Raw genomic sequence first — 19,699 nt, 5'->3', positions numbered from 1 at the left:
AATAAATATAAATATAAAAATAAAAATAAAAATAAAAACGAACATCTTCCATTAGAAACAATTCAATGCCATTTACAAAACCAGGGGAATGAAAGGAAGACCAAGCCTCTATACTGGACATGCAATTTGGTCTAAGGATTGAAGAAGCGGTTCCCACAGCGGCATTTCCAACTCAATGGCTTGTAAAATGAGTATCTGTTCCCTTGAAGAGACGAGTCAAAAAATCTCATTGGCAAAGCCGAGGGCGAATCCAACCGGCCGGCACGGCGAGGCATACTAGGCACCTGCACCGCCATGCATGGGTGGCACTCGTTGCACTTGTTATGGCAGCTTGGTGGGGTGGATCCAAGCCTGGTTTTGTCTTCGAAAAATATACCCTGATCAAACCAGCAAGCATAAAAACTTGTCAATAAAAGAAACATAAAAAAAATGGAAAGAAAGCCATGGAAGAGAAAGAGAAGGCATACTGTGGGAGGAGGAGAGGCCGAGAGAAGAAGAAGAAGATGTACAAGCACAAGAAGTAATGAGGTGGCCCAAACAGTAGCCAAATTCATGGTAGTCATCCAGTCATGGATACCCAGAACTCATGGATCCAACGGTGGAAAGGAGTAAAAATCATACGTAATAAAGACCCAGTTGCCACACTTTTCTGTTACTTTGCTCCACTTCCACCAATCGCACCACAACCACAAGTAACTGAGAAAGTTCTAAGTAAGAGGGCAGATTGCAGCAGAACGGTGAAAGGAACAATACAGTGAGGGAAAAACAAATATGGAGTATTCACATCACATACAAAGGACGCCCTATTCTTCCATTGTACAGCTTTGTAACAGCTTTAGGCTGTCAATCACTAGTCTGGCTGGCTGCAAAGGGACCGCATTTACTCACCCACTCTCCCCTTTGCATTTGTTTCACTCTTCTGCAATCTTCACTGCCATTGATTTTACATTACAAATGCTCTGCGCTGATGGGCATGCAGCGACTACCTCATCTCATCTCCCAAGCAACCAATAATAGCAATGGAATGGACTGGACCATTGAGATTTATTTGCTATTGCCGCGCCTTTCTCTCTCCCTTCTCCTCTGACTGTTGACCAAATTTGTTTGTGTTGTGAAAAAAACCGTTCTCTTCATCTACCAAGGTACGCCAATGTCCAAGAATATTGAGCACATGTTTTGAATCACTAAACTTCAAACTAGCATTTGTTAATAGCTCTTCCTTCAACGCTTCATTGCACCAAAGCTGCTCATATAGGAGATTTATTTATTTCCAGTCTCGACTTCACGAAGTATTTGAATGTGCATCCGCAACTGATTCTGTGATTACAAAGTAAGCTTGTCATCCAATTCTATATATTCCTTATGCAACTATAATACAACTAGTTTACTCAGCTGCAAAATTCCGTAATCCTAATTTACAATATACACTGTTGGACTTGGAAGTCACATTTTTCTATATGAATGTAACAATTACTTATGGCTCAAACAGATAACTATTGATGAATGCATTTAATATCCACACGTTGGCAATCTAAATAAAAACAATGCAAGTGAATTTGTTTGGTCTGATTCAAAACTTAACCTGTACCAATGTCAAATATCAAACCTTTGAATCAACTGCCTAAAAAATCGAAAAAACTGACCAAGATAGCCTATTGAAATCTACCAACATCCAACTGAACAAAATGCTCAAAATATTTAAAATTTTATAGAACAGGCGACCATAGTTGATCCAAATGAATGAAAAAGTGTCAAGTCAGCAGATCCTACTCGCCCAGAATATAATACAATGATGTGTGATAAAGAATATGCAGTGTTTGCTGGTAAAAGGCGAAAAGAATGCTGCAAATAATCTGCCACATTCCTCGACTCTCTTCAGACCTGTTGATTTGTTTTTACAGGGAAATTTGTCAACTAAGTTATCAAATGCATCAGATCATTCCGAAACATTACCGAACTCCAAGAAAAAGAGCTTGGGACGCAGTGGGAAAACTCATTATGAACGTGGGCCTTCTCATGTTTTGGGCTCCCTGTACTTAACAAAGAGAAATCAATAAACCGAACCTGAAGAACTTGGCTGTTACATGCCTCTGTCGAACACCAGCTTCCCTTCCGTAACGACCTAATTGTATGGTTTTGATAGTGCAAGTGTTGCATATCGTAGCTTCCATGACATGAAAAAAGCAAGTTGCAGGTTCCCAGCCTGACGTCTCTCCATTTGAATTGCCGTCCACGCCCCTGTAAAAGTTCCCTGGAAAGGACTCCACAGAATCTCAGCTACGACTGAACCTGTTGACTTGTTCATATTCAGAAAAGATTAGAGAGGATAAATTCAAATGAAGGATCGCATACAAAGCAGACCGACTGAACTTAAGAGACCGTCAGATATCCAGGAAGAATAGTGCTCGCTCAGTCTGCAACTCTGAATTTACTGTTGGCCTGCCGACGACATAGACGAGAATGAGAAATTAAAATTACAGCTGTTAAGCAGAATGGATGCCACGGGCGCGGTGGAAGAGAGGGGAACTTCAGATGCAAATGGCTTTAAAAGATGGAAGTGGTTGTGAACCACCTTAAGACAACGAAAAATCAAAATTACAATGGTTAAGCAGAATGTTTATTTCATTATCACAATGACCCGTATCAAATACATTTCTCTGATTACACTTCCCCTGCCGCTGTACACTTTCTATCTGAGTCCAACTTTCATCCCATTAAATCGCACATTATGGAAACCCAAAATCTTTTCTGGCAAGAAGTATCAAGTGATCAATGCCATAGGCTACACTGCCACAAAACTCACATCCCGTACTCCTATTCTGTCATTGTGCAACAACTGCCATGGTAACTTGTATTAAAGAATCCTAAGCTATCTCCAGTCTCTTCTCCAAAGGGCTCAAGCGTCCTGGACTTCCTTTTGATTTAAGCGTTCGTCAACCAGATCATGCCTCCCAATAGAACTTTGTCCTCCACTGTGCTCCTGTCTGCTTTCCCATATCTTTCCCGACTTCCCTATTGCAAGAATCAATTCAAGTTGCTTTTGTTGCTGTTCCTACAAACCCTCACTCAGACAAGAAATCTAAATCAGATTAGATGCAATCCTATATGAAGAAATAAATCTTGTTGAATATGCAATAATCAGGCCAATTGATATTATTCTACCTTGCATTCTATTGTTCCTTTTGAGTTTTGAATTCTAACATCTTGAACACTAATACATTATGCTTTATCGGTAAATTGTATCCCTTTGAGTTTTGAATTCTAACTTCTTGAACACTAATACATGATGCTTATCTATAATCACGTAAATCACTCCTTGAAAAACTTAAGACCAGTGTATTTACACCGAATGGAAGACTTAAACCACCTGCATAGCCAGTAAGACTTTCTGGATTTCAGCAAGCTCCTTCTCCAAAATATCCCCTCGAACTGCTAATGCTCGAGTGGCCTCGAAAGTTTTTTGGGCTAAAGCTGCAGTCTTCAAAAAGTGATCAATACTTAAAGGTTATGGGAAATGGCATCTAATCTTAGCAAAATAAAAGCAATAAAGTTAATAGGCCAAGTTATGAAGATAAAAGTCTGCATCTTGACGTCGATTTTCACCCTCAACATGTTATTTCACATTGTAACCGAACCCCTGCAGCACATAAATTTTCTTCACCACCACACATGAACACATCCAAATCATTCCAATACAATTAGCTCACTGTGCCAAAGCTGCTCATATAGGAGTTTTTTTTTTTTTTTTTTTTGGAGTGTGTTTGCCACGCAGGAAAACACTGCCTATTTATAAATTCCAGGATTTGACTGCTTAAAAATAACATCGCCTTTTGGATTTCGTGGGAGTTCAACGCCAAAAATTTCAGTATAGGTCCTCTACTTGTCTTTTTCCATACTTGGAGTGTTCAATTTTCAAACGCTGCCCAAATCTCCAAGAAATTGAAGTTCATCGATAACTATAACTGAAATTACCGTTCAGATATCATCCTTTTTTGAAGAATTTTTTATCATTAACCATCTTCAAATTGTATGTTATCTAACCTACCTGCAGATATATATATTCACCTTTTTTTCTGTTTTGCAAAATTACATAAACCTATCACTTGGTTTATCTAATTTCTAAGATTTCAGAATATTTTGATCGTCCACCGCGATTCGATTTCTCTGTCATTATCATGCTAGTGTCTTCAGGGAACCATCATTAACTTTGTTAAATATCATCCTGAGATTTCGTATTAAAGAAACAGCGTCCAAATTTTCGAGAACTAGAATTACCTCCTCGACGGGCTTCTTCAGAGCCTTTCGAGTAACTCTAAATCTAATCCCGAGCTTCTCCAGCTGCCTCGATAAGACTCTAATTACCGTTGCTGAGCTCCTTAAATCCTCCTCCAGCTTGTTAATGTTTTCCACCAAATTCACCTCTAATAAGCCCTTCGCTGTTTGTCGAAAAAATCGATTCCATTGCCGCCTACGAATCCAAGCACCAATTGCAACCCCAGCCACCAGAAAAAAAATTGCGCCAACGAAAATCCTATCACTGAACACCGCCAAGAACACGCTCTTAGAGCTGGCTTTGGCGCAACTCAGAGCGAAACCAACAGAAGCGATCAACGACGTAACGAGACAAAACAACTCGGCAGCTGAAAGTAAAGAATCGATATCGCAATCACCATCACCACTGTGTCCCCGGCCTACTCCAGATGTAGAAACTCGAGGACACAAGTGATGAGCATTAATGGAACCAAAATTAAAAGTTCTCCGAAGCTTATAATCAAGAATTTGAAAAGACGGAGCGTTTGGGAAACGGCCAGGAGCGAATCCAAGAGACAAGCACGGATTCCTGGAAAAGAAGACGGAGAAGTAAGAGGTTGAAGGGGGAGGGGAAGGAGAAGATGAAGTCACTGAAAGGTATTGGAAAGCAAGCGACATCGTTCTTGAGTGTAGAGTTCAGAGCGTGTAATTCAAGAATCTAGGGTTTTTTTCAGAGATGGGCAACGGAACATAGGTCCTTCCTTTAGAGTAGAAAATGGAAGTGAAGACAGACTTGACTCGACACGGGAAGGGGAAGGAGATGGGCTTCGAACTGGGGAAAAATTTTCGTAGAAATTTTCCGCATAAATTTTCCGGGAAAACCGTGATTCATTCAACGGTTTACGCGCCGAGTTTTATCCGATCTATTAGTTTCTAAACTGTAACCGTTAACTGGATAGGAAAATTGTACGGAATATAGAGAAAAATAAAATTATAAGAAATATTCGAATATTAAATATAAACTGACTGAAAAATACTTAAAAACAAATTAAAACTTATTACTTATATTAATATAGGTACAATTATAAAAAATTAAAAATGACGTAAGTGAAGATAAAATATATTAAAAGAACTCGTGTTTATTTGTAAAATAATATTCATTCTTAGAAACGAAAAGTATGAATGTGACTATATTGCAAGGAAAAGTATGAATATTGATAATCTTTTTTATAGATAAATAGAATTGGTGGTTCTAATTATCTCATTTTATATTGATAGCCATTAATAACTCTCAATCTACTGACTATAATAGCAATATGACTATTATCAAATTTAATCATGAATTTAAAAAATGTTAGGTAATTATGGGTAAGTAATGTAGTGTATTGGTTAATTAGTTGGTATCAGTCAATTTATTGATTAATACTAAGACATCAGCCCGGTTAGGTAAGATGGAATCAATGGTTATTTAAGAACTAAATTAATTAAACAAATTCTTTTATTATTTAATAATGTGTCAAAATATGAATGTAAAACTAATACATGTATTTTTAATTTGTCAATCGGTACTCTCCATCCACCCATTATATCGAGCAAGGAGGCAGCACGAAGAAAATTAATTAGGAAAGAGTTTAAAAATTTTATACGTATGTTCTTAAAAAGTTTTAATTTAATTTTTATATTTTTAATCCTATAACATTACTTGGTAATAAATGGGTACAATAAAAATTAAAATTGTGCAAAAAGTATTTGAATATTCTATGGGACCTTTTTTATTTATATATATATATATATATATATACCAAACTTAACTTGTTTATTTATTACAAGGCAACTTTAATACTTTCCAACAATAAATGTATAATTGAAGAAAATTAAAAGGTGAGGAATTTAATTAAAACTTTTTAAACACTCACCTTAAGTTTAAATTGAAAAAATTATTTAACCAAAGTTTAATTGAAAAAATTATTTAACCAAAGTTTATCAATTAAGTAATTGTCCGTAATTGGTCCAATAATGATTAAGTGTTTATTGCTGGCAAATTTTGTCCCATGAAATATTAATTAATTAAAGTTATTTGTGTTAAAACGCAAATATTAAATTAAGAAAGACGTGAGTATTTTTCTTGTGTTATTTATTAATTCTACTTCAATTTACTTTCAACCAATCTAATCTGAAAACAACAAATTTTAAATTGTTTTTAGAGTTGGAATATGATAAAATGGTATTAAACTAAATTGCAACTTTTATCGTATTTGAAAATTTACCTATATTATGTGTAAAAACGAATTATAATGGATCATTAATAAAAGACGTATAAACAAAATTGGAAAGAAAAAGTTTATAGCCATAAATTTGGTGCATGATTACGTGGTGAAATCCAAAATTGTAAAATATATACAATAAAGAGAAAAGAAAAAAAAAAAGTAAAAGGTAATCAACGATGAGCGTTGCCGCCATTTCCTCCATTAACGTTTCCTGTGCTCACCTACTCCCAACATTTTCTCATTTTCGTAGCCAGCCGGGGCGTCTGTTAAAGCAGACTTTTCAAAGCAAAGCGGCTGGAAATGGGTGGGAAGGCAGGGGGGTTGTTGGATCATGGATTTTGGAAGAACCCTTTTCCGTTTCATTGGTCAAATATGATGACCCTGTTTTTGTTTTGTTCGTCTCTCTCACTACTCTTCAATTTTATAGTGCGTTTGGTGAATTCTTTTAAAAAATTAATTAACGTCCCCTTTTGTGTTTGGTAGCCCTTTGAAAATTGCCTCTCATCTCCAGTTCCTCCTCTTATTCTACCTACCATCTTCGCCGTTTCGGCCTTACCGAGCCCTTCCTCTGTCTTCCTCCCTTTATAAACACCTTCCTCACATTTGATTCTCATCTCAGAGTTCCTGACCCTTTTTCGATCTCTCTTATTACACAATACCCTGTTTTCGGAGTGTTTTATAGATTCCATAAAACCCCTGCAATGGCTCTTTCCAATGCTGCTGCTCTCTCCTCTTCCAAATTGATCTTCAATCCCCTTGTTGAACCTAAATCTCACCAACCCACTTCGTTTCTTGTTCCGTCCAAGACCTACCCCAGGCGCCACCAACGGATCTCTGCCGTCCACGCTGCAGAGCCGACCAAGGACAAGGTTGTCGTCGAGAACCCCCGTAAGAAGCCGGTGACGGCGCCGTCCAGTAATGAGAAATGGAGTTTGGAGAGCTGGAAATCGAAGAAGGCGTTGCAGCTTCCTGAGTATCCCGACCAGGCTGCTCTCCAATCTGTTCTCAAAACTGTGGAGTCATTTCCTCCTATTGTGTTCGCTGGTGAGGCTAGGAGCTTGGAGGAGAGGCTTGGTGAGGCCGCCTTGGGCAAGGCTTTCCTCTTGCAGGGTGGGGATTGTGCTGAGAGTTTCAAGGAGTTCAGCGCTAATAATATTAGGGACACATTCAGGATTCTTCTCCAGATGGGTGTCGTTCTTATGTTTGGTGGGCAAATGCCTGTCATTAAGGTACATCCATCTCCGCTCTTTCAGATTCTTTTATGTTCTGAGGATTATTGGTTGTCTAATCAGTGTTTGCTGTGTATCTTCAACATTGATTTAGGTGGGAAGAATGGCTGGTCAGTTTGCAAAGCCGAGATCAGATCCTCTTGAGGTGAAGGATGGAGTAAGTCTGCCAAGCTACAAGGGGGACAACATCAATGGCGATGATTTTACTGAGAAGTCAAGGATTCCAGACCCCGAGAGGATGATTAGAGCTTACACCCAATCTGCTGCAACTCTCAACCTTCTCAGGTCCTTCGCCACTGGAGGATATGCTGCAATGCAAAGGGTCACCCAATGGAATCTTGATTTTGCTGAAAACAGTGAGCAGGGAGATAGGTGAGCCAAGTTCTTCTTTACAGCTTTTAACCATGATCTAATTGGAATCAGTCAATTTTAGTAGTTCTTGATCCTGTACGCTTATTTAAGTTTTAAGCTAAAAAAACAACTGTGTTAAATTTGCCGCACCGGTGAATAAAGTGTATTCCTAAATTGCTCAACAGGTATCACGAACTTGCTAGTCGTGTCGATGAGACTCTTGGATTCATGGCTGCTGCTGGACTCACTGTCGACCATCCTATTATGACAACAACTGAGTTCTGGACCTCTCACGAATGTTTACTCTTGCCTTATGAACAATCACTTACCAGACTGGACTCAACATCTGGTCTTTACTACGACTGCTCAGCTCACATGCTTTGGGTAGGGGAACGAACCCGACAACTCGATGGTGCCCACGTAGAGTTCCTTAGAGGGGTTGCTAACCCTCTTGGAATTAAGGTAGCTTCTTAAACCTTTTTACTTTGGCATGATGATCTAATGTTTGTTGATAAATTCAATATTATGCATAACAAACAATGACTAAATGTGATCTTTGTAATGCAGGTAAGCAACAAAATGGATCCAAATGAGTTGGTTAAACTTATTGAAATCCTCAATCCTGGTAACAAACCAGGAAGGATAACTATCATTGTAAGAATGGGTGCTGAGAACCAGAGAGTGAAGCTTCCCCATTTGATTAGAGCCGTGCGAAAGGCAGGGCAAATTGTGACATGGGTCTGTGATCCAATGCATGGAAACACCATTAAGGCACCATGTGGCCTCAAAACTCGTCCATTTGATGCTATTCTGGTAAATTTCTATCCTATTCCTTTCGGCTATATTTGATAGTTACTTCTGAAGCCAAGTCTTCTATGAATCATTAAACGAAGGGGAAAATAGTTGTCCCTTTTGCATTACAATTCCCCTGTTGATAACCATAGTTTACCGGCTCTATTATGTCATGTCTTCTAAACAAAGTGTCAAACCGTGTTCTTATAGGCCGAGGTCCGAGCATTCTTCGATGTGCACGAGCAAGAAGGGAGCCATGCTGGAGGAATCCATTTGGAAATGACTGGACAGAATGTGACAGAATGCATCGGAGGATCCCGAACCGTAACGTTCGATGACTTGTCGTCAAGATACCACACACACTGCGACCCAAGGCTGAATGCTTCTCAGTCTCTTGAGCTTGCTTTCATCATAGCAGAGAGGCTTAGGAAGAAGAGGATTGGAAAGCAAAACCCTGTTTCCCCAATCTCGTTTTAAACAGATGGAGAATTCACTTGTGAATGATGAGTCTGAAGCTGCTGGTACTTGCCACAAACTTAATGCAATGCATAAATGGCAGGATGTATGTAATGTTGAGGATCATATTTAGTTTTGAAGGATTGGAGTATTTTGCTGTGGAGAATAAGTGAGAACTCCAACCAAGGAGCTGGAGGCTCACAAGTTTAGAATACGTGTTTGAGCTTCATTTATTTATGAATTTCTCCAATTATGGGCTCTGATTTAGATTTTGAGAGTTCTTTGTAAACAAAACTTAATTAAGCATATTTATTGAACTCTGTTTCAAATAGAAAGAAATGATCAATATAGAAAATTTGGATAAAGACCATAATTCTAATCTCACGTTGCCAACAAATACGGATCGCGAATCTGCCTCCTCCTCCTTCCTTTCTCGACTGACAGCCGCACCGGCGGGATCTGTATAAGATATTATAATCAGGCAGATTGAAGTTGCTACGGTAGCTTCGTATGAAATTTCAAAATTGACATAGCCTAAGGAAATTCGAGACGGGGGTAAACCTTGAACAGCGCCCATTTCCTTCTCTACCTTGGCTTGCATTTCGCCAAGAGGAGCTGCTTCCTTGTGGTAGTGAAAGGCGGGGCACGGAGAACCTTGATGGCATCGTCATCGGCGGCAGACATGTCAATGTCCCCTTCCTCCACCGGGATCTCTCCGCCCTAAACCTCATGCTCCTCTTTCTCCATTTCCGTTCTTCCTTGTCTGAACCGGTTTTTGAGTGTAGAAATTATTCTTTAAAAAAATTAAAATGCATAAAAAAAATATAATTATTCTTTAAAATTAAACCAGCCAGCAATATTTATAAAAAAAAAAAAAAAAAAAAAAAACACATATTCTTCGTGAAAGTGTAATTATGAGAGACTAAATGGTCAAAAAAGGAAACAACGCAGATAATCTTTGCGAAACATACGCGCCGACTCCGGTTTTTTTTTTTTTTTTTTATCAATATAAAAGCTGTTTTTTATTTAATATTCGGGAGGGTGGAATCAGGTGCAAACAAACTCAGACTACTTTCCTCCTCCTCCAATGGGTTTAATCCACGTGTCAAATAACTGAAACGGGTGATAATTTGCAATTATTGAAATGTAGATGCCTTAGCTTTCACATAACTCTGCTGTGATTCATCGGTGGGTAGCATTTTTAAAGGGCTACTGAGATCTGCCACTCTCTTTCTCCTTTCTGGATCCATTTCGAGCTTGTTCTTCAGTTCTTAGGGAGAAGGGTGTAGTGAGCTCAGAGTTGGAAAGATGGCGAGCGGCGGTGGATATGGGGATGCCAATCAGAAGATAGATTATGTGTTCAAAGTGGTGTTGATCGGGGACTCTGCGGTGGGGAAATCTCAGATTTTGGCGCGGTTTGCCCGAAACGAGTTCAGCTTGGACTCCAAGGCCACTATCGGCGTCGAGTTTCAGACTAGGACACTCGTTATTCAGCATAAGAGTGTTAAAGCTCAGATCTGGGATACTGCGGGCCAGGAAAGGTACTTTTTCCTCCACTTCCTTTCTTTTCTCTTGTATTTCCCTCTTGTTTGGTTTTTAGGGTTTTAGTGGATCTTTAATGTGTTGGATTTGGGGCAGAGTATACTGGATGATGATGCCCTTAGTACTATTGAATTTCATTTAGGCCAGATTATTCTCTCTTTATATGCTCAGGACAGATGTTCATCATTCAGTATCGTCCGTCCATATTTGAAAGGGAAAAGTGATGGTTTCGTGGATTAACACAAGAGAATGAGCTTGAGCAGCATTTTTCATGTAGTTTTCATAAACAATGGCCTTGTTGATATTCATTTGTTGTAAGATTGTCCTGTGGATTTGCCTTCTTTTTTTTCTCATGCTCCCGTTCAGTCTTGTGATTCTTCCTTTAGCTCGTCTCGAAGCTTAACTATGTTGGATTTGATCCCTTAGAATGGAACTTTTATAGCTGGTTTTTGGAGTTTAAGTTAAACGATTATTATATACAGCTAAGACAATATTCCATTGAAGGCCATAGAAAAGCTGCATACCTTAACACATCGAGTATTTGAACAGATACAGAGCAGTTACAAGTGCATATTACAGAGGAGCTCTTGGGGCAATGCTTGTCTACGATATTACGAAACGCCAAACCTTTGATCACATACCTCGGTGGCTCGAGGAGTTGCGGAGCCATGCTGACAAGAACATCGTTATAATCTTAATAGGAAACAAAAGCGATCTGGAAGACCAGCGCGCTGTCTCCACTGAGGACGCCAAGGAATTCGCCGAGAAAGAAGGTTTGTTTTTCTTGGAGACCTCCGCACTGGAATCAACCAACGTGGAGAGTGCCTTCATGACTATCCTAACTGAGATCTTCAACATCATGAACAAAAAGAACTTGGCTGCTGGTGAAACTCAAGGCAATGGCAACTCTGCATCACTTGCCGGTGGTAAGAAGATCATAATCCCGGGCCCAGCGCAAGAAATCCCGGCTAAGAGCAAGATGTGCTGTACTTCCACATGATTTGTTTGGAGTTAGGCTCAAATGGGGCGATCTAGGTTGGTGCATTCCTTGATTATAGCAATTTTTTTTTTTTTACTGGTGTGATGTTTTTCTGAGGTCATTTGTATATTTTGTTGTATGCTTTAGTCTGCTAGAGCTAGCAGCTGGAGTTTATATATACTTTGAAGGACGACAAATGAGGCTCTCATTTACCTTTTTTTCAAAATAGAAGCTGTCTTTATTTGCGGGAATATGAGAAAATCTGAAGTTAACGTCATGTGATTGTGCGTACTATAAAAACTTACTAGTTGTTGTCTTAAGAAGGTTGTTCTAAGGTTGGTTGACATATCAATAATATGAATCTACGAGTGCTTAGAACATTTGTTTGGGCAGTGACTGCAACCCCCACCCCCAATTTTTGGATTATAGATCTTGTAATAATGCGTATTATACAAAAATAAATGAGAACCTAAGTATGAGTTTTCGTATTCAATTTTTGGTTGAAGTGTTGTTTTAGCCTTTCAACTTTCATGCTTATTTTATTATGGGTTCTTTAATTTTCAACCATTTTCAACCATTTTCCCCATGAGCTTTATTCATAAAATCATTTTATATTTATAATTTTTAATATATCTTTTTGACAAAATTTGACTTTGGGTCATACGGTAAAAAAAACGAAGGGAAAAAGAATAGCTTTTCATATTACATCGGTTAGCTATTGGATTTTCAAATGAATTTAATTTCTTATTAAACTATTAATTAAACTTGTAGATCATTATGCAAAGTAACAGGATCAAAATAAAATATTTCAATGCAAAGGACATAGGTTAGTAAATCTTTATTCTACAGATACAGGAAATATATCCTTTAATAAAATAGTATAAAGACCCAGAGATAAAAATAACAGCAACCTTTTTTTTTTCTTTTTTTTTGAAAATATCCTCCATAGTACTCTCTTTCAACATAAATCCTCCTAAAAAATATGACATTAGTCTGAAGAAATCAACAACATGCTGCCACTACAAATATTTGATACACAAGAAGCAATGATAAGGCTCAACTTTTCTAAGATTATACAGTTGAACTGAAGCTGCTAAACTAATCCCACGTATTACTATCGTCTAAACTAAATTATCCCACGGTTTTCACCCAAGATTTAGATTAGCTTCAACATCAGAATTTAGAAAGCTTGCCTTGCCTGCATTACACATCATTTCCAAGCCGATTTGAAAGCCTTTCAAGTAATTCTTGGCAATCAATGGCTGTTACCATAACACTCAGACTGGACCTCCCTTTCCAGCACCCAATGGCTATAGTCGACTCGTCAACTTTGATAACATCTGAAGAGGTGTTACCACCTGAAAAGACAAAGCTGTGCTTAGTAAAGACCCAGATGCTTTAACACAAGGATAATCTACACATGCACGCTACGCACCTGTACCCAAAACTATCACACAACAACCTAGCATTAGGTTTGATGCCTTCTCACCAAACGCAGCATCAGCAAAATCTGCATATTTGATACTTTTATGTTGTATTAGATGCTTGAAATCCACGGGAGACATTGTTAGGATTTGCTTGGTGATGTACGGGAGTATCACAGGCAATCCTTCGGACGTTATACGGAATGAACAAGGTGCAGAGCTACCTTCTCTTGATGATTGCCTCTCCTATTCAACGCAATTACATGAGATATGGCAGTTCATCAAATTATTTAAAATAATAATAATACTAAAAGCATAGATAATTTTGGCACTCAAGGGCCGATCCAAAGATGAGAACAACGAAATCAGCTGAGCTCTAGCTAGCAAAAACAAAAGCTATTTAGTTAAACAAGCTTATTGTGAAAACGGTTCGGCCATTTGGCAAGCCTTGGTGTAAGAAAATTGATTAGCTGCTGGTGTGTGCCATCAGTTTGATAACAGTAATGATCCCAAAATATAATGAAAAAATGAAACGGCTGGTAAAGGAAACTTACAAACATCTTCAGACCAATAGATGTTATCTTAAGCTGCTGCCCGACTGAAAAATTCAGCTCAAGAACATCCTTAACGGACTTCGATACATAATAGATTCTTTTCACATGGTTAGTGTCAGTATTTCGAGTCACAAGGTGGCCAAACAATGGGAAAGCCTCATTAATACCATAAAATGTCTTAATGCTATCAATAACTGTTTCATCTTTGAACAATACAACAGGGTCAACTCCCTTCCACTTGCCCTGAATCTGTAACTTTCTCTTCACAGTGATTTTCTTAGGATCTATTTCACCATCATCAGGCTGCTTAGACTCCTCTAAGTTATCTTCAATAGCAGTAATTTCCAAATTATTTACACTCACTTCATTATCAACTAAATTAACCTCTAAATCGGCTTCTGAGAACTGCTTATCTATCCCATCTGCTGCATTACTGTCCAAACCTTCTGTACCTTCAATATGCTGAACTGGGAATTCACAAGCTGGTTTATTGTCTGCAGAATTAAAATGTCCTTGATTATTTGAATCAACCCCAACTTCTGAGGGGCTTTCATCCATCCCAACTGATGCACTAACGTCCACATTCGCTCCATTTGTAATAGTCTGTGGAGGCTTGCAACGAGACTTGTCATTTACAGGCTTCAAATTTTGATAACTTGGTTTTTCAGTAGCAGCTGAAGCAACCCCATCGATGAGGAAAGGGGGAAAACACAAACAAGATACGAAAAATGTAAATTCATAGGGAAAGAAACTATACATTGAATTCAAATTTATATAGAAACCGAGTTAAAATCAAAGCTAGGGGAACTACCATAGGTAACGAAGTACGAGAAAAGGTATATTGCACATAGTCATATAACAAAAACAAGATTTCCGTGCAGCAATTATTAACTATTTAACAATATTAAACAATGCATACTAAACTAACATTTTCTAACAGGTTCAGGACAGGTACATTTAAACCGGCCGTAAGGCCTAACCAAATGTTGGCTAGTTCAACATACCTGGCAAAGGGGCAACTTTGCGTAATACTGCAATAAAGAAGGCTCCACTATTTTGATCATGAGGCACTATCCTCATGCAACGCTCGATTGGAAATTCACAAACCTCATCAAACTCATGTACAGGATCCATTGTTGGCTCAGATACATCAACAGAATTTCCAATGGAACCGTCCAGATGATTTCCCCTCAACTCTGAGTTATGACTTTTGTCTGCTTGGTTCTTACGGCCTCTGCCAGAAGGAAACATGCTGGGTATTGCCACACTCTGGCGATGATCAGAAACTTGTTTGTAGGATGCCAACCATACACCCCTATCACGCACCTATACAAGCAAAATAACAAATATAAACAAAGAGACAGAAAATTAGAAATGATTAGTAGGCAGTTGGCACAGCGGAACCACAACAATATTTCACAGCTCAATAACCTCAAACTATTCACTAACGTGAGTTCAACAGGAAATCAAATAACATTTTCCACGTCGAGAAAATGTAAAATTTACTACATATTTGTGTACTTCTGCACTACTAGAAAGTAGAAAATCTTCATTTTTACCTTTTTTATAAGAAAAACAAAAATTGAGATTTTTCATTCACGGAAGTCAACCAACAAAAAAAACCTAAGGAATGAAGGGACAAGAGGTCTCATTCCAATGCCTAACGAGGGGGTCGGTCAAGGCATCCCTACCAGAAACTCACTTGTGAGTAGATTTCAGAAAATGGAAAATTTGAAGCATGATTCAACCTTCTTTGGCAAACCAAAAAAAAATCATTTTTGTTTGTAATTCTTTCTCAATCTGAATAAGAGTTCAAGAGACAAAATCTTAATAATTATGAATTTTTAAGTACAACTTGATTGTGATGTGCTACGTTTTTAAACAAATATATGCAAAATGAAGATAAACTAAAATAAAGAAACAACAAAGCTCTAGGACATTTTAATAGACAAGTATTGAAAACAATTTCTGAAGATACCCAAACAGCCAAAAATGGCATTAAAAATGCAAAATGTATACTATAAAACAAGAACTACATCCATGTTACAAATTATCCTGAGTTTCAACCAGAAAAGAGATACCACAATAACGAATCACCTTCCATTTCTTAAGACCAGGCCGGCGAACAAGTTGTGGAAGTTCATTTGAGACATCGACTAGTTCGAGAGAGCCTTCAGATTTCCGCAGAAGCTGCAACAAGATGAATTGATGAAAAGAAGGAAAGGCTTTAATAAGCTGATATATGTATATGCGTGGCCACAAGAGACCAGCAGTATATAGTGTACACATTAACATTTTGAAGAATAAGCTTCGCTCATTGATAAACAAAAATTAATATAAAAACTAAAAAGTAGTGCAACGTATCTTGTCGACTTGGATTGAGCCGTTTCTTGCATAGCTAGTTTATTATTTATTTATTTATTTCATATTCCCTTCCTTTTGTATGCCCCCTTTGGTACAGAATGCGTATACATACCTCCGCAACAACAGCCTCGTTTTCAACAGGATTCATTGAGCAGGTTGAGTAAACCATTCTTCCACCAACTTTAAGTAAAGAGGCACCTGCAAGAGTTAATCAAAATACTTAGATTTTCCATGAATCTGAATCAAAATAATAAACATAGTGGTGGCTTGGTAGAGATAAGTGAAAAATCCATGGCAGCTATGATCAGTATCATGGATTTTGTAATTCAAAGTTGCAGTTCAGTACCTCGCATGCCTATCTGCACTTGTAAGCCATGTAAACCATTACCCACCCCAGAATTCCTGAAAGAAATGAACGGGTTTAACCACAATCTAGAAATACCAATAAGACCACGTGATAAGAAATCAGGGGCAAGAAATTCTAAAGGCTACCATCTCCTCCATATATCTGGCGCCTTGCGAAGAGTACCATCTCCGCTACAAGGAACATCACATAGAACGCGATCAAAGGTAAGTTGAGTGTTGTGAGGATTTAATTCACTCCCTGCTGCAGAAACATTGAAGATATTGGTATGTGCTCGACATCCAGGAAAATGTTGTGCTTCATGATTTGTAACAATGAGATTGGAAGTGCACATTCTTTTAGTTTGGTGGATGAGAAGATTACACCTTTGGACATCTGAATCATTTGCCACTACCTAATCAAGATGGCTATCAAATCAATTTTACATAAAGAATCAGAAGCACCAGAAAGTAGAATAAATACGAACTCCAAAGACAAGCAACTAAACAAAGGAAAAGAGTTGCAAGCACTCTACTATGGGGCAGAAAAGAAATACTTCTATATAGAAACCAATGGAGAATGGTACAAAAATAAAGGGGGCACAAACCAATCCGCCAGGTAGATCTCCAGGTTTGCTGGACTGGTGTATGATCTCAAGTAATTGAAATGTCTTGGAGCCTGGAGCAGCACACACTGAGCAAAAAGCAGAGAACCAGTTAGAGATAATATGCATGAATGATATAAAGTTGAGATCGTAAAATAAATAAATAAAGCAAATGACCATTTAAATCAGTACAAACTGCTTACTGTCGAGCACATAGTGATTTGGATGTACATCCAGAAAAAGAGGAGGAACCTGTGCCATAAGCCCCAATTAAGTAGTTAAGAATGCGTAAGAGATTTAAATGACAATTAAAGGTTACAATAATATTCCCCGTAGATATATGGAGTAATAAGTAGCCGTTGTGCATACCATGCTGACAGCCTCCTGCCTTGTAATGTTACCAATTTCATTTTCTAGCTTCAAGAACTCGTGAAACCTGTGAAGCTGAAGTAGTCAAAAACATGTAGCAATTGACAACACAATAGCATATGTAGGTGTAGTCTAAATTGATCAGTAGTTACATTACAGGCACATCCAAAACAATGATTTTATTGAAATGTATCATGTTTGGGGAAGGGTGCACTGAATTCAGCACTATACCGCAGAAAGATATAGTTGGTAAGGAAAAACTTGCTTCTCAATACCAAACTCTTAATTGTATCCCGACTTCGAGTTTGAAATTTTAAATGTGGAATTATATTAAAAAGGATAATTTTATATATATATATAAATACAGTATTTCACGTTATAAATTCATTTTATTTTTTGTTCAATTTTAATATGTATATCATAAATTATATGATATTGTAAGGTATACAAAAAATAATTAACATCAAAACATGTTCATAAATTAATTAATAATAGTTGAGATTCAACCTAATAAAGTTGGTAACTATAACTATTTTTATGAATTACAATTGTTTTAATTGAATACCTCGTTTTCAAAATTCTAATTTTATATCGCAGACCAAACACACACTTAGATGACTGAACATTCATGCATTCATTATACTGACCAAAATGTCCAACTACTTACTTTTCAAGAGAAAAATCAGTTCTTTCTATCCAATTAGTGTCTACTTTCGAGAAATGATGGCCATAAAGATACAATATTACCTCTCAAGAGCTTGATTCTTACGCAGTTGCATTCTTGAGAAATTTGAATGCCACGCAAGATTGTCAGGGTACCAAGATAACGGTCTAATTGCCCCAGCTTCATCACCATCAGTGACCTGAACATGATAGAGCAGGAAAAGAAACAATCATGTATCTATAATAAAATTTTCGCCACACTTATTGAGAAGCAACAATAATAAAAGTACCTACCTCAGATTGAAGAGATTTCATGAAGTCATTTTGCAACTGGGCACGTATTTCCCCACAGAACTGTCCACTGTCAACTTCAAATGTTACTAATAACAACAACGATAGTACTAAGATGCAACGTTAACATAACAAAGCAGATGATTAAAGAGCCAACGGAGTTCTTATTATATGAATATATATGAGTGATTTAAATAAATAAATAAATACGCACACATGAGCTCACGTAAGGGGATCATGTGCAGGTACACCACGATGATGGTAGCATTCAGGTGAGCCAGTGTTTTCTTTTTCATTTTTCATTTTTCATTTTTCATTTTTCCCCCTTCTTTTTTGGATTGAGATAGAGTGGGAAGGGATAATTAATAATGGAAATGAAAAAAGTCTTATACGTTACCTAGAATTGATCCTAAAAGCGGCGGGCAATTGCTTCCGAAGAACCTCAATAAATGTATCCCATTCTTCCGCAGTAACTATCCCTTGCTCCTACAATATCGAAAACCATAAACAGAAAGCTAAAAAAACGAGACAGAAATACCAGACACCAGATCAGTAAACAAAGCTCATCGTCGAATTCAAAAAACACTACCTTCTTGACAAATAGAACTACAAAAAAATCCAAAATATAGTTGAATAATCACAAACCTTGTAGTACTCATTGAACGCGTGGCTTTGAGATTGGAAAGGTCCCCAGTGATTACTATTGCCATCCTTGGTGTCATTGGCAGAGTTAGAATCGGGTTTTGAACGCTTCCAAACGTTCTCTCTGCTCTCTCGAAAATGGTTTCTCTGAGTACGAGCTCTGCCACCCCTGCCCTTACCTCCCATGTTAGATGAACCTCGCAGAGCAGTACTCCCTCGATGCAGCTGCAAGCAAGGCTACACGTTCATGAACAAGAAACCGGCGGGGAGGCTGCGATTTGGGTTTTGGTCCCAATTCCGATTATTTCTACCCACGTAGCGTTGGTAGTTTTTAGTGGGTTTTGGATTTCTAACTAACATGATTGGGCCGTCGTTGAGCACAGCTCACTGGGCCTGACTTACTCCTTTGGCCCACTCGTTCTAATTTATAATTTAATTGATTAATCTTTAATCCAGCACTGTCTCGGTCAATTTTAGGATTTATTGCACGTTTCAATAATTAATTGACCATTTCAAAAAATAATAATAATAATAATAATAATAATAATAATAAATCTCAATCGTAAAGTAAATAAATT

The 19,699-nt window shown here is 37.8% G+C and overlaps 5 protein-coding genes and 1 long non-coding RNA gene across 8 annotated transcripts; 2 read left to right on the top strand and 4 right to left on the bottom strand.

Moving 5' to 3' along the window:
• Nucleotides 1-26: 26 nt before the first annotated feature.
• LOC147790465 (EPIDERMAL PATTERNING FACTOR-like protein 1) lies at nucleotides 27-2,372 on the bottom strand. The gene is made up of 2 exons (XM_087127796.1): nucleotides 468-2,372; nucleotides 27-377 (listed from the first exon to the last, which is right to left on the bottom strand). Exons 1-2 carry the CDS (start codon nucleotides 561-563, stop codon nucleotides 132-134), a joined length of 342 nt encoding a protein of 113 aa, XP_086983922.1. The 5' UTR covers nucleotides 564-2,372; the 3' UTR covers nucleotides 27-131.
• A 232-nt stretch (nucleotides 2,373-2,604) lies between these two features.
• LOC111803592 (uncharacterized) lies at nucleotides 2,605-5,172 on the bottom strand. 3 transcript variants are annotated; one of them, XM_023688076.2, is made up of 3 exons: nucleotides 4,276-5,143; nucleotides 3,368-3,478; nucleotides 2,605-3,052 (listed from the first exon to the last, which is right to left on the bottom strand). In XM_023688076.2, the coding sequence occupies exons 1-3, from the start codon at nucleotides 4,927-4,929 to the stop codon at nucleotides 2,897-2,899; spliced, it is 921 nt and encodes a 306-aa protein (XP_023543844.1). In that variant the 5' UTR covers nucleotides 4,930-5,143; the 3' UTR covers nucleotides 2,605-2,896. The 3 variants fall into 3 exon arrangements, with proteins under 3 accessions (XP_023543844.1, XP_086983921.1, XP_023543846.1); XM_023688078.2 differs by having other exon boundaries at nucleotides 2,914-3,079; nucleotides 4,276-5,172; XM_087127795.1 differs by lacking the exon at nucleotides 3,368-3,478 and having other exon boundaries at nucleotides 4,276-5,144.
• A 1,634-nt stretch (nucleotides 5,173-6,806) lies between these two features.
• Nucleotides 6,807-9,613, top strand: LOC111803479 (phospho-2-dehydro-3-deoxyheptonate aldolase 2, chloroplastic). The gene is made up of 5 exons (XM_023687903.2): nucleotides 6,807-7,747; nucleotides 7,842-8,119; nucleotides 8,284-8,560; nucleotides 8,666-8,911; nucleotides 9,101-9,613. Exons 1-5 carry the CDS (start codon nucleotides 7,220-7,222, stop codon nucleotides 9,365-9,367), a joined length of 1,596 nt encoding a protein of 531 aa, XP_023543671.2. The 5' UTR covers nucleotides 6,807-7,219; the 3' UTR covers nucleotides 9,368-9,613.
• LOC111803481 (uncharacterized) lies at nucleotides 9,460-10,384 on the bottom strand. Its single transcript, XR_015422780.1, has 2 exons — nucleotides 9,908-10,384; nucleotides 9,460-9,805 (listed from the first exon to the last, which is right to left on the bottom strand). It is a non-coding gene; the product is annotated as an uncharacterized LOC111803481 (long non-coding RNA).
• Nucleotides 10,385-10,517: 133 nt separating this feature from the next.
• LOC111803480 (ras-related protein Rab11A) lies at nucleotides 10,518-12,144 on the top strand. The gene is made up of 2 exons (XM_023687904.2): nucleotides 10,518-10,887; nucleotides 11,438-12,144. Exons 1-2 carry the CDS (start codon nucleotides 10,655-10,657, stop codon nucleotides 11,886-11,888), a joined length of 684 nt encoding a protein of 227 aa, XP_023543672.1. The 5' UTR covers nucleotides 10,518-10,654; the 3' UTR covers nucleotides 11,889-12,144.
• A 618-nt stretch (nucleotides 12,145-12,762) lies between these two features.
• On the bottom strand, nucleotides 12,763-19,455 carry LOC111803463 (uncharacterized). Its single transcript, XM_023687867.2, has 15 exons — nucleotides 19,125-19,455; nucleotides 18,877-18,965; nucleotides 18,483-18,549; nucleotides 18,273-18,388; nucleotides 17,526-17,592; nucleotides 17,360-17,408; nucleotides 17,160-17,245; nucleotides 16,702-16,967; nucleotides 16,556-16,611; nucleotides 16,322-16,407; nucleotides 15,943-16,035; nucleotides 14,850-15,171; nucleotides 13,846-14,519; nucleotides 13,303-13,537; nucleotides 12,763-13,225 (listed from the first exon to the last, which is right to left on the bottom strand). The coding sequence occupies exons 1-15, from the start codon at nucleotides 19,305-19,307 to the stop codon at nucleotides 13,071-13,073; spliced, it is 2,544 nt and encodes an 847-aa protein (XP_023543635.2). The 5' UTR covers nucleotides 19,308-19,455; the 3' UTR covers nucleotides 12,763-13,070.
• Nucleotides 19,456-19,699: the final 244 nt, after the last annotated feature.

The sequence above is a fragment of the Cucurbita pepo genome, chromosome 10 (assembly GCF_057944985.1).
Source record: "Cucurbita pepo subsp. pepo isolate OVF chromosome 10, ASM5794498v1, whole genome shotgun sequence".
Taxonomy (NCBI): Eukaryota; Viridiplantae; Streptophyta; class Magnoliopsida; order Cucurbitales; family Cucurbitaceae; genus Cucurbita; species Cucurbita pepo.
The sequence above is the reverse complement of the archived record's forward strand: the minus strand, read 5'-3'. Positions and strand labels throughout refer to the sequence as shown.